Here is a 12421-nt window from a genome sequence, read left to right as displayed (position 1 = left end):
ATGTTGTAAAAGACCTGTTTCTAGGATATTTATTGTAGTCTCGTACTCCCTGTGTAGTGATGCATTTCTTTCCTCCGAACATCAAGTTCTTCAGATGTTCTGACCAATATTCCCTCCCATCTGAATTCACAAAATATTCGTCTAATTTCTGTTTGTGGGGTGTTGCTGAGGCAGTTGATCTGTTGTGTTTGCCTCCATGGGTTACTAAACATCTAACTACTCACTGTCTGAAGTGATGTTTTGAAGTGATGAAATCCAAATATGTATTTGAGTGTCTGACTAGTGCTTGCTTTTTCAGTTATACAATATGGTTATGGCACAGACTAAACTTATTTAATTTTGTTTAAATTTTATTACTATATCACACTTGGCAGTGATGCTCCTAATGTTTGCCAGTGATTTATGTAGTGAGGAACTAATCAGTTGCCAAAAGTGGAGGCTTAGCTTGAACAGCTAAATGAGTTTAGACACCCAAATCTGTCAGGATGGTGTGCAGAGCCCTGCTGTAAAACTGGAGTAGCCAATTACTCAATTACTGATTCTGGTTTGTGTTGTTCCATTATGTTGTTGTAGGCCTTAATATTGCATGCATTTTTTAAAAAAACAAACAGAATTTTGACGAGAGGATCTTGCAGATAGAACCCCAAATGGAAACTTCTGTTAAAGCTAAGTTGAACCATTTTTATGTTGTGGAGTAAGATATTGTGATTAAGTGGGGGAGGGGGACACTAATTATTGTCTAATTCTCTCAGAAGAGATGAATTACAGTTTTTCAGGTTTGAGAAGAGAGGCAGCAACCAGCGGAAACATTTGCCCGTTTGTGAAGAGGAAGACTAGTGTTACATTTTGATATTACAGGCGCTAGTTTTATATTGTAACCCTCTGGTGGTAAATTTAGAAGAACCAGAAACAAAATCTTACAGGACTTTAGGGTGTGGTTTGAATAAACTATAATCTGTCACAGAAACTTGGAAGCACTGAAATTAGAGAGGGCAAAACATTCAGTGTCAACTTTGTGGAACACATTGATTATAGACAATGTAAATATTAATTCAGTTGCCCTATTGTTGAATATTCCTTGCCCTTGGATATGTCAAACGTATGCTGACATAGTTGTCTTTCATATTAAATTACGGATGGTGCTTGTTCAGTGAACTGGTTGTGGATTTACACTGCTTTGACGCTTAGTGTTTGAAGTCCAGTTGATTGGACAATCAGCTATCTACTCAATTGTATCTTAAGAATTATTGTAGATGAATTTGCACCTGATGACCTGAAGATCTAGAAACTAGAATGAATTTTTTTCTCTTAACTTGTTATATCTCATGTGGATATTGCTGTTGTGGCAATGCTCATATAGGCTACATTATTTAATTAGACTTTGTTTAGAAAGTGTAGACTTTGCATTGAAATGGTATTCATTCATGCTTTTTTCATCGTAGTCAAGGAAGGCAAGTGAATACTCTGGCTTTCCAGAAGGGAAATGTCCATCCTTTTTTTTTTTTTATTTCATCAAGTTTACGCAAACTATTTTGGCTTCCAGCTGAAGTGGAGGTGGACAGGAAATTAGCTTCGGAGTTATAGATTGAGAATGCCGTCTATCATTTACGCCTTTGCTGCCTGCAGGTAACCTTGCAAAACTATTAGTCACTAATGGGAGATTGATTTAGTCAGAGTGTTGGCAAATCTTAATAAGGTAATGAATTTGGTGTCCGGTGAACCCATCTAAAGTCCTAGTTGCTTCTCTGGATTGCCTTCAGTTCTTGCAGCTGAGACATCTTCAGATTCAATGGCTGGAAACTGATGTTGTGTTCTCAAACCCTAGAGTAAACCAATCCAGTGTGCGAGACCACAGCTTAATTTAGTTGAGTTGAAATTTGACTGTATCCTTTATGTACTAAGAACAACATGCATAATTATTTGTCTTCTACATACTTAATGTAATAGGGTAATAGTATGTATAAAAAGTGTTTTATTTAATTAACAATGCAAACCCGAGTATAAACATTGTTGGAGAATGAAAGAAATATTCAATAGCTTTCACTTTTGCTTACATATTTTTTGATTTGGGGTTTAAATGCTCAAATGAGGGTCAGTTTAATTGGCCTTATGTTCGAGTGCTGAATGAGTTGTTTCAGTTGTTAACTGTGTAACACACAAGTTCTGTTCTTTTCAGTATGGATTTTTGAATTGCATAGCTGGATAAGAAAGTACTTTGAACGTGTAATGTCCAAGTCTAATTAACCAGATTTGGAGGATAACTTTGAATGAATTCTTGTTTTCTTATTATATATGAGCTCTTAAAACAAATTTCTCTATTTTATATGTCTGATGGAATTCTGTTTGCATTCATTGATGCAAATTGAATCTATTTATCCAGCAACTTAACACTTAGAATTGTTAGGAAAGCCTGTGTGAGTGTGCAGCTCCTGTAAAGATGTCCAATTTTTAGTGTTAGCACATCAATGGTTTCACTGAGGAAGCAGTTCAAAGTATATAACCAAGCCATGATTAGATTCAAGCTCCAAGCTAATCTACTGTGTTAAATCACAAGCAGAGCCAAAAAAAAACTTGCTTCCGGGAATGGGGCTGTGATTAAGCCTGCAAACACCTACTCGAGTTTGAAGCTGAAACGTTGGTTTTGAGACTTCAACTACTTCTGCTGTGAAACCTTTATTGAAATTCTCACCAGTGTATTTTGCTAACCGCAATGATGGCTGCCAAGTGATGCCATTTAAAGCTTCAAACCCAGAAATCCATTTTAAGCACCCATATATTCAAGTGGTGCATAATGATCACTTTTCATTGTGGAGATTTCAGAAAACACTGTTTCCTGTTTTCTGCTAAGAAATCTCTATTCCTGCAGTCTACACTGGGATAGGAAATTCAATCCAGGGCCAATTTAACATGGCTGCAAATCTCTCCCCCCCCCCCTCATGGAACAAAATTAAATACTGGACATCTAGAGGTGAGGGATTTTGCTCCACAATGGGCAGATTTGCTGCACTTTAGATTGCTGTACGTACTGCACCACAAAGACAAATAATCCAGCTTGTAAGCAGAATAGTTGAAGGGTTTAAATGAAGATGAATCAAACCAAAGTTTGTATGCTGAGATTTGTAGATTTATTTTAATTTTCTTGATTGGAAAAATGCAGCAGTATTTGACGTGGCATTCTGATGGAGGTGAATGAATGATGACCCTGCCATTTTTCTTCCAGTTTGCTTCTTTAACTTTTTCAGCAAGATTGTCACCCAACTAATTCTGCTACATCGGGCAGTAATCAAACCAGATTTTAAAAAGGGGCACTTCTTACACACAGCTTTTCCCCCTCGCACCCAGATTTTTGCATTGTTGCCAACAGTTAGTTGGTGAAATGTCTCGGGGTGGGGGAATATGCCACATATCCTTAGTGACTTCATTTTTATGGGATTTTGAAAGGAGCCTTTGAACTCAGATATGCCAGTATTAACATTCATTATGCACTTAAATGGAGGAAAGATATGTCTTCAAATCACATATCGCACCAAAGTATGTGTATGAAATTAAATGCAAAGATTGGCAAAGTATTGTAAAATACAAAAATGCCTTTTTGTAAAATGGAAAGACCTAAACTACCACTAAACTACTGGAGTTTTTTTCCCCACTCTTTCGTAATTCTGCATTTTTTGATACCTACAATTTTTTTTGCTTTGACAGAACCCTTTTGCAGTTAGTGGCTCAGTAGTGCTTATTGGATAGTACCATTTGATTGCTATCAAACAGTAACAGCAAATTCGCTGTTAAACGAGAGCTCACCACTCACAAGTATTCTGACCCAGGAGAGAGGAACTATATAGCTGTACATAACCTTGATTTTAGCCTAGTTGGATGAAGCCTGAATCCTGTCAACTTGCTCAGAAATGACCTTGCTCTTGCTTTCAATTGCAGTAATGTGTTGAGCCACTTTGGAAGCCCACTTTGGGTTGCTTACCACAAGATTTCATCAACCATGGTTTCAACTGAACCAGATCAGATAGAGTCTAGATTGAGTTCTGCACATGACCGGTGATTAGATATTCAATGACAGGGATAAATAAATATTTCTTTTTAGCGTGTTCTAGATTGACATTTATTGCTCCATTTACATACTAAGAATAGTACATCACCATGTTTATCCAGTGGTGTGATGTTAATTTTAAGCGCTAACCATTGCAACATTCAATATAAGCATTTGTATATTGAATACTGCATAAAACATTTGTTGATAGTATTTTTGTTCTTTAACATTAAACACGGTGAACATTCTGAACTTTTCAATTGCTGTCTTTGAATAAATTTTTCTAAATGACTTAATTTGTTACAGAAATGCCAGCATGGGTTCCAGATCTAATTTGCCTTAATACAAGCTCTGATGATTCAACATATAACCATTTTATTTAGCAAGCTACTCAGTTGTTTACAGATAGTTGATTTATTAATTCTTGCCCTTGGTTTTCTCCTTAAACAAAAGCTTACTGATTTTGCCACTACTCCCACTTTGCTTTTCATCATTAGGTAAGATCGTGCCTTGGCCTACATTTACAACCAGGCAATTTTCATATGTACTAAAACGAGACCCTGAAAATTGTCATTTAGAAAGTGGAGTTTAAATCTTTCAAACATACTGAGCAATACTAAACACACACACAGATAGATAGTTTGTTGAGTTGTAGATGAAAGCTGATTGAAGACTAAAGTATTGGTCAGGATGGGCACAATCTTATTTCAAATTCTAAATTCTGAGTGGTGAAAAGGTTTATATCAACAAAAAATATGGAGTTGTGTAGTTCTAAACATGCTCACAACGTGTTTACTCAATGCAATCCTCAATGGCTTCATTGTGCACTACTTGAAAAAGGTTTTGGTCTTCAATAAAAATTAAAGAATATAAACTCACAAATGCCATTTTCTAGGGGCTTCTTTGACAAAATCCAGGCTGTATCCAATTATTTACTCTTGACACTCAAAAAAAAAAGTCATCTCGTTCCGATGAGCAGAGCAATTTCCAAGCGTCCATTTCTACTGGGTCAGAAGACCTCCACGAAGACCCCTTAAGCTATCATACTAGTTAGTTATGATTTATATTGATATTTGTCGGTTACTGTGACTTCTTTTCTTTCCTTCTCAATCGCATCATTCCGTAAACTGGTGGTAAGTGAGAGACTTGCATGCTCGAATTTGTTTTTTCTCCGCTTCAGTCTGAAGTGCATCAGTTCATGATGTTAAACACTTTTTTCCAAGTCCTCATTCACATTCACAACTGTTCTTTGGTCGTACCTTCCATTCAGTTTTTCTGCTGCCCATTTCTGAATTTGTAGTTCTGTCTTCAATCTGCCTTTGAGTTTTTGGGTTTAGTCTGTTCTGTTTCTGTACTGGGGATGTTGCAGGAGCTACGCAGGACTTACGGCCAGCAAACTCCCATTTTATTTAGGTTGAAGCTAGCAGTCTTTCTCTAGAACTATATGACTGATGATAGTCCTACCATCCCGTGGTCTGCAGCAGGGCTATTGGTGGAGATTTATGCCTTGGCATCATCAATATCATCTTAAATACTGCAAGTAATGGCCGTCTCATCTGGGATAATGAGAGGAAGGAATCTGATATTTGCATTTCTACCTACCTAATGTAGCATTGAACCCAAAATGCCCCCATTTTATTTTTCTTCATTCTCAATTTTCACTGTTTGTGTGGTTGGCCTGTAATTGTAATTACTTCAGAAATCCCAATGTGCCAATCAAACTGGTATTATTCCCAAATTAAAATATGCTTTGTGCAGTCATGCATCTTGAACATGTATTTCCGTGCATCTTGTGTTGTTGAGATAAATGGCACCTTTGCCAGTTTCCTCTCAGTCGTGTTATATAACAATTGGGTTATGTCCATTTCTTAATAAATCTAATGACTGTTCCATATAGTTTGCAAAAGTAGATTTTTTTGTTTGGATTCTGCCAATCTATCAGAGTTTTGGATCAGTGCCACTCTGAGATGCCAAATATTCTTTGACTATTAAAACTATTTTCAGAAACTTCTACCATACCAGGAACCAGCCTAAGATGTTGATGGCCAAGATTTGTATGTCTTAAGAAATGGAATAAACTGATAATGGCCTGCTTGTGTCTAAGTACTAAATTACACTGCCTGAAAATAAGAATATATTCAGCAGCAGGATGAACACTTAAGACCAAGAAAAAAAAGGGTCTATAAATATTTTCTTGTTCTTCATGCAGTTGCTTAATATATTTATTAGTGCTTAGCAATATGTCTTTATTTACACTATAGGATTCAGCTTAGACATTGGTTATGTCTGTGTACACATTAGGAAACACGCTTGAGGTTATATTACTGAGTCTGCCATTCCACCAAAGACAACACTTGATAAATTGGTGCATTTGCACTGTGGACATGTCTTTTAAAAGTATGTCATTCAGGCCCGCAACTAATTGCTTTTTAGTTGCTCTAGATAGTGCTCTGAAATAGCTGAGAATATCAGCAGAAATACTGTGTGTCAATAATATTGGCCATTTGATTTTTCTCCCCTTAATAGCCCACTGATAGCAGAAAATCTCATGCTCAAAGTCACATCAATAGTCCTATAGTTCACAGATGATTCCACTTAGGTAAACCCTGGGGGCATACATCAGTGGTAGAGGGGAGAAGCTCTAGTCTATACTCTGTGTACTTGTTTCGATTCCTGGTGTGTCTCTTTATATATATCTATATATATCTCTCTTCACTATTTTTTGCGACACACTGATGTTTGGTGTTTTGATTAGTCCTAGTTTTCTTTGTACACTGTTTACAAACGTGTTCTTGCCAGTGACTGAGACCTGTGGTCACTGGTGTGTTGCTGGTGTTTCTCGGCTGTGAGCTGTTGGTTTGTGGTTTGAATCTTTTTTTGGTCTTCCCAGTCACTGTGTGTGCTGGCGGTGGCTTTCTCTCCGTGCCTCAAGGTACAGATGGAGTAATGGCACTTTTGGAGCCCTGGAAATGTTGCCATTACTCCTGGTGCGTGCTGTCAAGCGGCTGTGATAAACTTCCATATTTGCTTCATGTACACCAGACACCTTGTGGAATCCTGCTTAAACCAGGTGACTCAATCCAGGGCTTGTTTCTCAAGTTCAAAAGAGCCAAAGATTTGAGTTGCCCGTTAAAATGTATTCTTTGTCAATGGATGGTTTAAATTATAATTTTTGCCACTTTTGGGTTCAATTCTTCTTAATGTTTACATTCCGTATTTGGTACAGAAAGAATTTTTTTTTTCCCCCGTGCCTTAAAATGAGATTATTTTGAAGATCTATCGAGGTATTGATCCAAAGCGTTTTTGGAGTACTGGAATATCTCAGACGGTTATTGTGCTTTTGTTATTACCACTTTGAAAGTGCCAGTTTGCAGTGGACCGCACTGTCAAAAGTTCCCAACTCACTTTGACTTCCCACCTAATGCATTGAATATTAACTAATAAAAAACACCCCAGTCTGAATAGATAGAAAAGGTTTGATTTTTATATAACGGAACATCTTAAAGACTTAAAGAAAGCTACACAAAGTGAAATTTACATTTTTTTAAAAAAAGAAACTTTATAAGATAATCAATCTGTGAGGATATTTGAAGAATTCAGTTTAAAAAATATTATTGTTCATTTGTTATGTCTATGACGCAAAGAAGATGCTATAAAACGTTTTGCATGGTTCACAGATTGCTCATGGACAGAACAATTAGTTGGTCTGTTTCAGTAAGATTGCGTTTAGGGAATTTTTTTAGATTATAGTATAACCTTCTCCCCTGTCCCTCGCCCATCTTGATCCACGTTTTTTGAATGCAAGTTTACAGACATTAAAGAATCAGTAAAACTCAAATGTTAAATATTATTTGGTTTTATAAATTATTCCCCCCAAATAGTCAATCCACTTTACAGTATACTCTGTGAAGCACTTTTAAGACATCTCGATGGCGTGAAAAGGCACTATTATTATTATTTTGCTCCACTGCCCAATGTCTGGGCTTATTTATGGAATAGTAAAGAAAATGGTTATAACAAACTTACAGAATGTGCCTATTTCAAGATATGAAATTTGTTTATGTAATCCTTTTTCTTTCGAAATGTATTGGGACAGTTCAGTTATCTCCTCAGGCATTATCTTTAAATTGTGAATCAGGTTGGCCTGAATGGACATTTGGGAAGATTTGTTTGGGGGGTTGTTAGGCTCATGGCATCCAAGGCACTTAGTCTTGATTAGAATGGAGTTGTGAAATCCTAACATCCCTGATCGTATACCCTGCAATTAAAACACATCTTGTATTAACAGAAGCTAGAAACATTGAATTGAGCAGGATTCCACAACCAGATGTTGGTTTACAACTTCTCATTGGTCTATGAGAGTGAACCACTGGAACTTGGGGACAAGATGAACATCAAACTTGCACAGATCTGTCCACTATAGTTGCAGTATTTCATGACAAGCCTCGAAGTGTTTACCAACCATGTAACAACATTTTTGCCATTGAACGTAACGATTTTGAGACTAATTCCATGAGCAATTACATAGTTGAACTACTGTATATCCATTAGCTGACTTTGGTGAGTGTCAGTCCAACTGGTATTACACAATTGCTGTTTTTTTGTATGTCTCTAATGTGTCTTTTCCATTATCCTTTTCCCCTCCCTTCCTTTTGGTTATCTGGGGCAGATGATGAGCCAGTTTCTGGACCAATGTAAGTATGTCTTGTTATTTGGTGTGTGTGGGGGGGGGGGAGGGCTTTTTTGTTTAGTTCATCTGAGAATCTTATTAAAATACTGCCCATATACTTTATTTTCCCAAAAGGTGTTTCTTCCTCTAGAAAAATGCCCTACTGGTGCATATATGTGATATATAATATAGGTCACAGCATAGTCAGTCCCATATAAAGATATCTATCTATATGTTATGGACAGCAATTTGTGTTCATATGCAGCTGTCTCTTTCTTATATCTTTGCTTCTTATAAATTGCATTATTGCACATCTCAAGTCATTACAGTCATACGTAGTAGATTGTATTTGCAGAGCCAGCAACTTGTATTAAAATATGGACTTGTAAACTCTCCTAAAAATGTTCAAATTGGGCATAGATTTTCTAAAACCATGTAATACATGATGACTACTGAATTATGTTTTTTTAATATAACTGCTGTGAAAGGTTTTATGAAATCATGTGCACAGATGTCTTTGTCCTGAAATTGTTGTGTAAAATGACTTGAAGAAGCTTTTTTATAGAATATAATAATAATCCTTGCATTTGATATACCTTATTACGTTGTCGAGATGTCCTAAAGCGCTTCTTGGGATATACTGTAAAGTGGTTTGACAGTATATTTTATGGGTGAAATGCCTCAAAAATAATGGCAAACTGTTACAGAAGTAATGCTCGTTAACTGCGATTTTTGGGTTTGATATTGTAAACTGTTCAGGCCCAGGAATTCAACCTCAGGGAATTTTAAGTTGCACATTTGTTTTAAGGTCTGCTTTTGTTTTGCTCCAGAGTAAATTTATAACTAGTTGTTGGGATCTTGCTGCCGCATGTCTACAATTAAATTAACGTGGCTACAATTTGCTTTAATACATTTAGACATTATAACAAATTACATTTATACAGTGACATTCACATTGGGAGGCCATCCCAATGCTTGGATGATCAGAGATTTGGACCCGAGGTTGGGATCAGGAGTGGAGGGCAGGGGCACCATATCAAATGCAAGGATTATTGTTTATCTTTATTCAAACACAGTAGTTTTTTTATTGGATTGTAACAGAAGTAATTAAATTGCAAGATTCACAATTTTTCACAAATTATTTAAAACAGGAAAACCAATTCTACAAACAATCACAAGGATAAGAACTTGCGCCACAGGAACACTAACTAAATCATGGTTGGCTAGAATGTAAGTTCCCATCGGTTTCTTGAATTTCCTTCCTTCATTTTTATTTGCATTCATTTGGAGCAAATTGCATGCAGTGTCTTTATCTGCTAACTTATTCTGTTAGTATGAGGTGCAAGAAAGTTCCTTCATATCATAGCCCACAAAATTGGGCTCTTTTCTTATTCGATCTTCCCACTAATAAGTATCTTTCAATTCTATTGTGTTCGGATTTGAATGGCTGATTAATCTGCACACACATAGATAGACTTAGCACAAGGACTTTCAGTAACCTAAGGGTAGATAAAACTCAAAGTTGTAAAGATAGATCTGTGAAATGCTACTTCAAACTCCCCAATTATTGGACATAAAGCTACTGATGTATTAATTATAAGTTTTCGTTTTGTTTAGAGTTATGCACAATATTTGAAATTTGGCCGTACCAACGATTTTAGATATGATTATTTTAATCCTGGTCTTTTATCATACTCCCCCAGGAAGCACTCCGAATGCAACATTAATTGGAAGTTGTCTCACCACTAATCTCTTTGCCCCATGAAATGCCCCCTGATGAACTGTGTGCAGTCTTGAAAAAATTCAAGTTAACTATTCTCTTTTTTAAAAAAAAACTTTTTTGGGGTAAAGCCACAGTAATCATAATCTGCATTCAAAGTAATTTTCTTCTAATCTTTTCAGAATTTTGGATTTCTGAAGATGTAATTTTCAGATCATATGGGATTATCAAGAACTCCCAAAAGGTCGTGTTGGGTGAATGGGCCAGGTCTAATTTTCTGTTTGATTAAAGCAGGAATAAAATGACTGTGTGAAGCATGTTTTGCCTTATTCAATCTCTACTGGATGAAGTATTAAGAAGATTGCTTTGCGAGTTTAATTATGGAAATTTCAGTTTGATAGGGTGTATTTGGGTGCTTAATGTGCTGTTGATGTTGCTTAATTTGTCCCCCAACACCCCCCCAACCCCCTTCTACAAATCATGCATGCAGTGTTTGTTATTCCTGGTAAAACAGTATTCAATATGAAATTGTTGATCATTGTGCAGCACTGCCTCCTAGTGTTCAATTCATACCTCTTTCCATTCTGTCAACTGCTTGTTAAAAAGACCTATAACTCAGCATTTGTTTTCATTTAGTATATATTTTGCAGAATATAGTGTGGTTTAAATCAGAATATAATTACATATATCCTATTGCACTGATGTTAGAAACTAAAGCTAAAATATCTAGCTCTTCCACCAACCTCCATTTTGTAAAGGCATTCCAGAAGTCACATTTCTACATTATTTATGGCATGGCAGTATCCTATGCAAGCTAGAAAGAGCAATTTCTTGTTGGTTTCTTGAGGAAATTTTTATCACTGGATAAGAAATTTGCACTTACTTTTGTTTTTAGTCACTTACTTTAAAGCTATAAGATCGTGTGGTTGGTTTATTTCAGAAAATCATGTAGATGCATGAGGTTGCAAATTTCTATGTATGGCTGCAGTACAGTAACTGAACTCAGCTCTAATCCATCCATAGTTTGTAAACTCACTGTGATTTTTAAGAATAAAACGCACCAGTTAACTTCATTTGCCTGTTTGTGTGACATCTGTTAAGATCAAAATTATTTCCTGATCGCTCAGTGATTGTCCTTAGATATTTGCATCTGAGTTCCGACTACATTTTCCCTCCTCCAATCTGACCAACCATGATTGAATTTAAATAAAATGTTGATAATTATGTTCATTCTTCCCACAACAATGTAACTACTTTCCCTATACCACACTTGACGTTTGCTTAAATCATCTTGTCCGCAATCTGAGACGTGTGATCTTTCTGCCAAGATTTTCACACAATAGATTAGAAATCTGGCTTATTGGAAAGGCAGACCAGTTACTGGAGGCAGGGAATCCTCCCACTCAGTTCCTGTTAACCCTGCAAGCCAAACCCCGGCAGGTAAGGTGGTTCTAGCTGAACAAGCAGTGGGAAAGCTTGCCAGACACTTCTGTCAATGGCAAACTATGTGGTTTTAGCTGATTAGACTTCATCAGTTACCCCAAATCACACTCCGGGGTCCCCAAGCCTTTGCTATTGCCAACCTGAGCCTAATACTTTCTGATGTGTGCACATAACTTTCTAATGATTTACCTATGGAATTTTCCATGTGTAGGTGGGGTGCACAGAATTCTCAGTTTGGTTTGGATGCTCTTGAGCACCGTGATGGGTTTATTTTACCCTCGGTAGCATTCAGCTACTGGAAAATTCAACCCTTAACGCTGGTCTCGCTATATTAGATTATGGAAGGGATAAGCTGGGTTTCCTGTTTGCTACCCAGATGTCTGATGCCACTATCAAGCTTCAGAGTATCCAAACCAGACTGAGCTCCATGTGGAATTTCTCCAAGTCTGGAACAGAAAGCGCACTCTCTTTCCAGAGAGACCCACCCTGCTTACCTAATTCCAGAGGCACAAGTTGCCGAGAGGCAAGGCTAGGTTACACGTCGGATACT

General features: G+C 36.8%; 1 protein-coding gene across 4 annotated transcripts in view; it reads left to right on the top strand.

Moving 5' to 3' along the window:
• Window positions 1-11501, top strand: part of nptnb (neuroplastin b) — a 99372-nt gene extending 87871 nt beyond the window's left edge. For 3 of the 4 annotated variants that reach the window (XM_007909378.2, XM_042342908.1, XM_042342906.1), the window contains 3 exons: window positions 8709-8733; window positions 9860-9938; window positions 10611-11501. In XM_007909378.2, the coding sequence (XP_007907569.1) occupies window positions 8709-8733; window positions 9860-9920 (86 nt within the window). In that variant the 3' untranslated portion in view covers window positions 9921-9938; window positions 10611-11501. The remainder of the gene's footprint in view (window positions 1-8708; window positions 8734-9859; window positions 9939-10610) is intronic. The other variant, XM_042342907.1, reaches the window with a different exon arrangement.
• Window positions 11502-12421: the final 920 nt, after the last annotated feature.

Source organism: Callorhinchus milii, unplaced genomic scaffold (assembly GCF_018977255.1).
Source record: "Callorhinchus milii isolate IMCB2004 unplaced genomic scaffold, IMCB_Cmil_1.0 Scaffold22, whole genome shotgun sequence".
Lineage (NCBI taxonomy): Eukaryota > Metazoa > Chordata > Chondrichthyes > Chimaeriformes > Callorhinchidae > Callorhinchus > Callorhinchus milii.
Note: the sequence above shows the minus strand (reverse complement) of the source record. Positions and strands in the feature narration are given on the sequence as shown.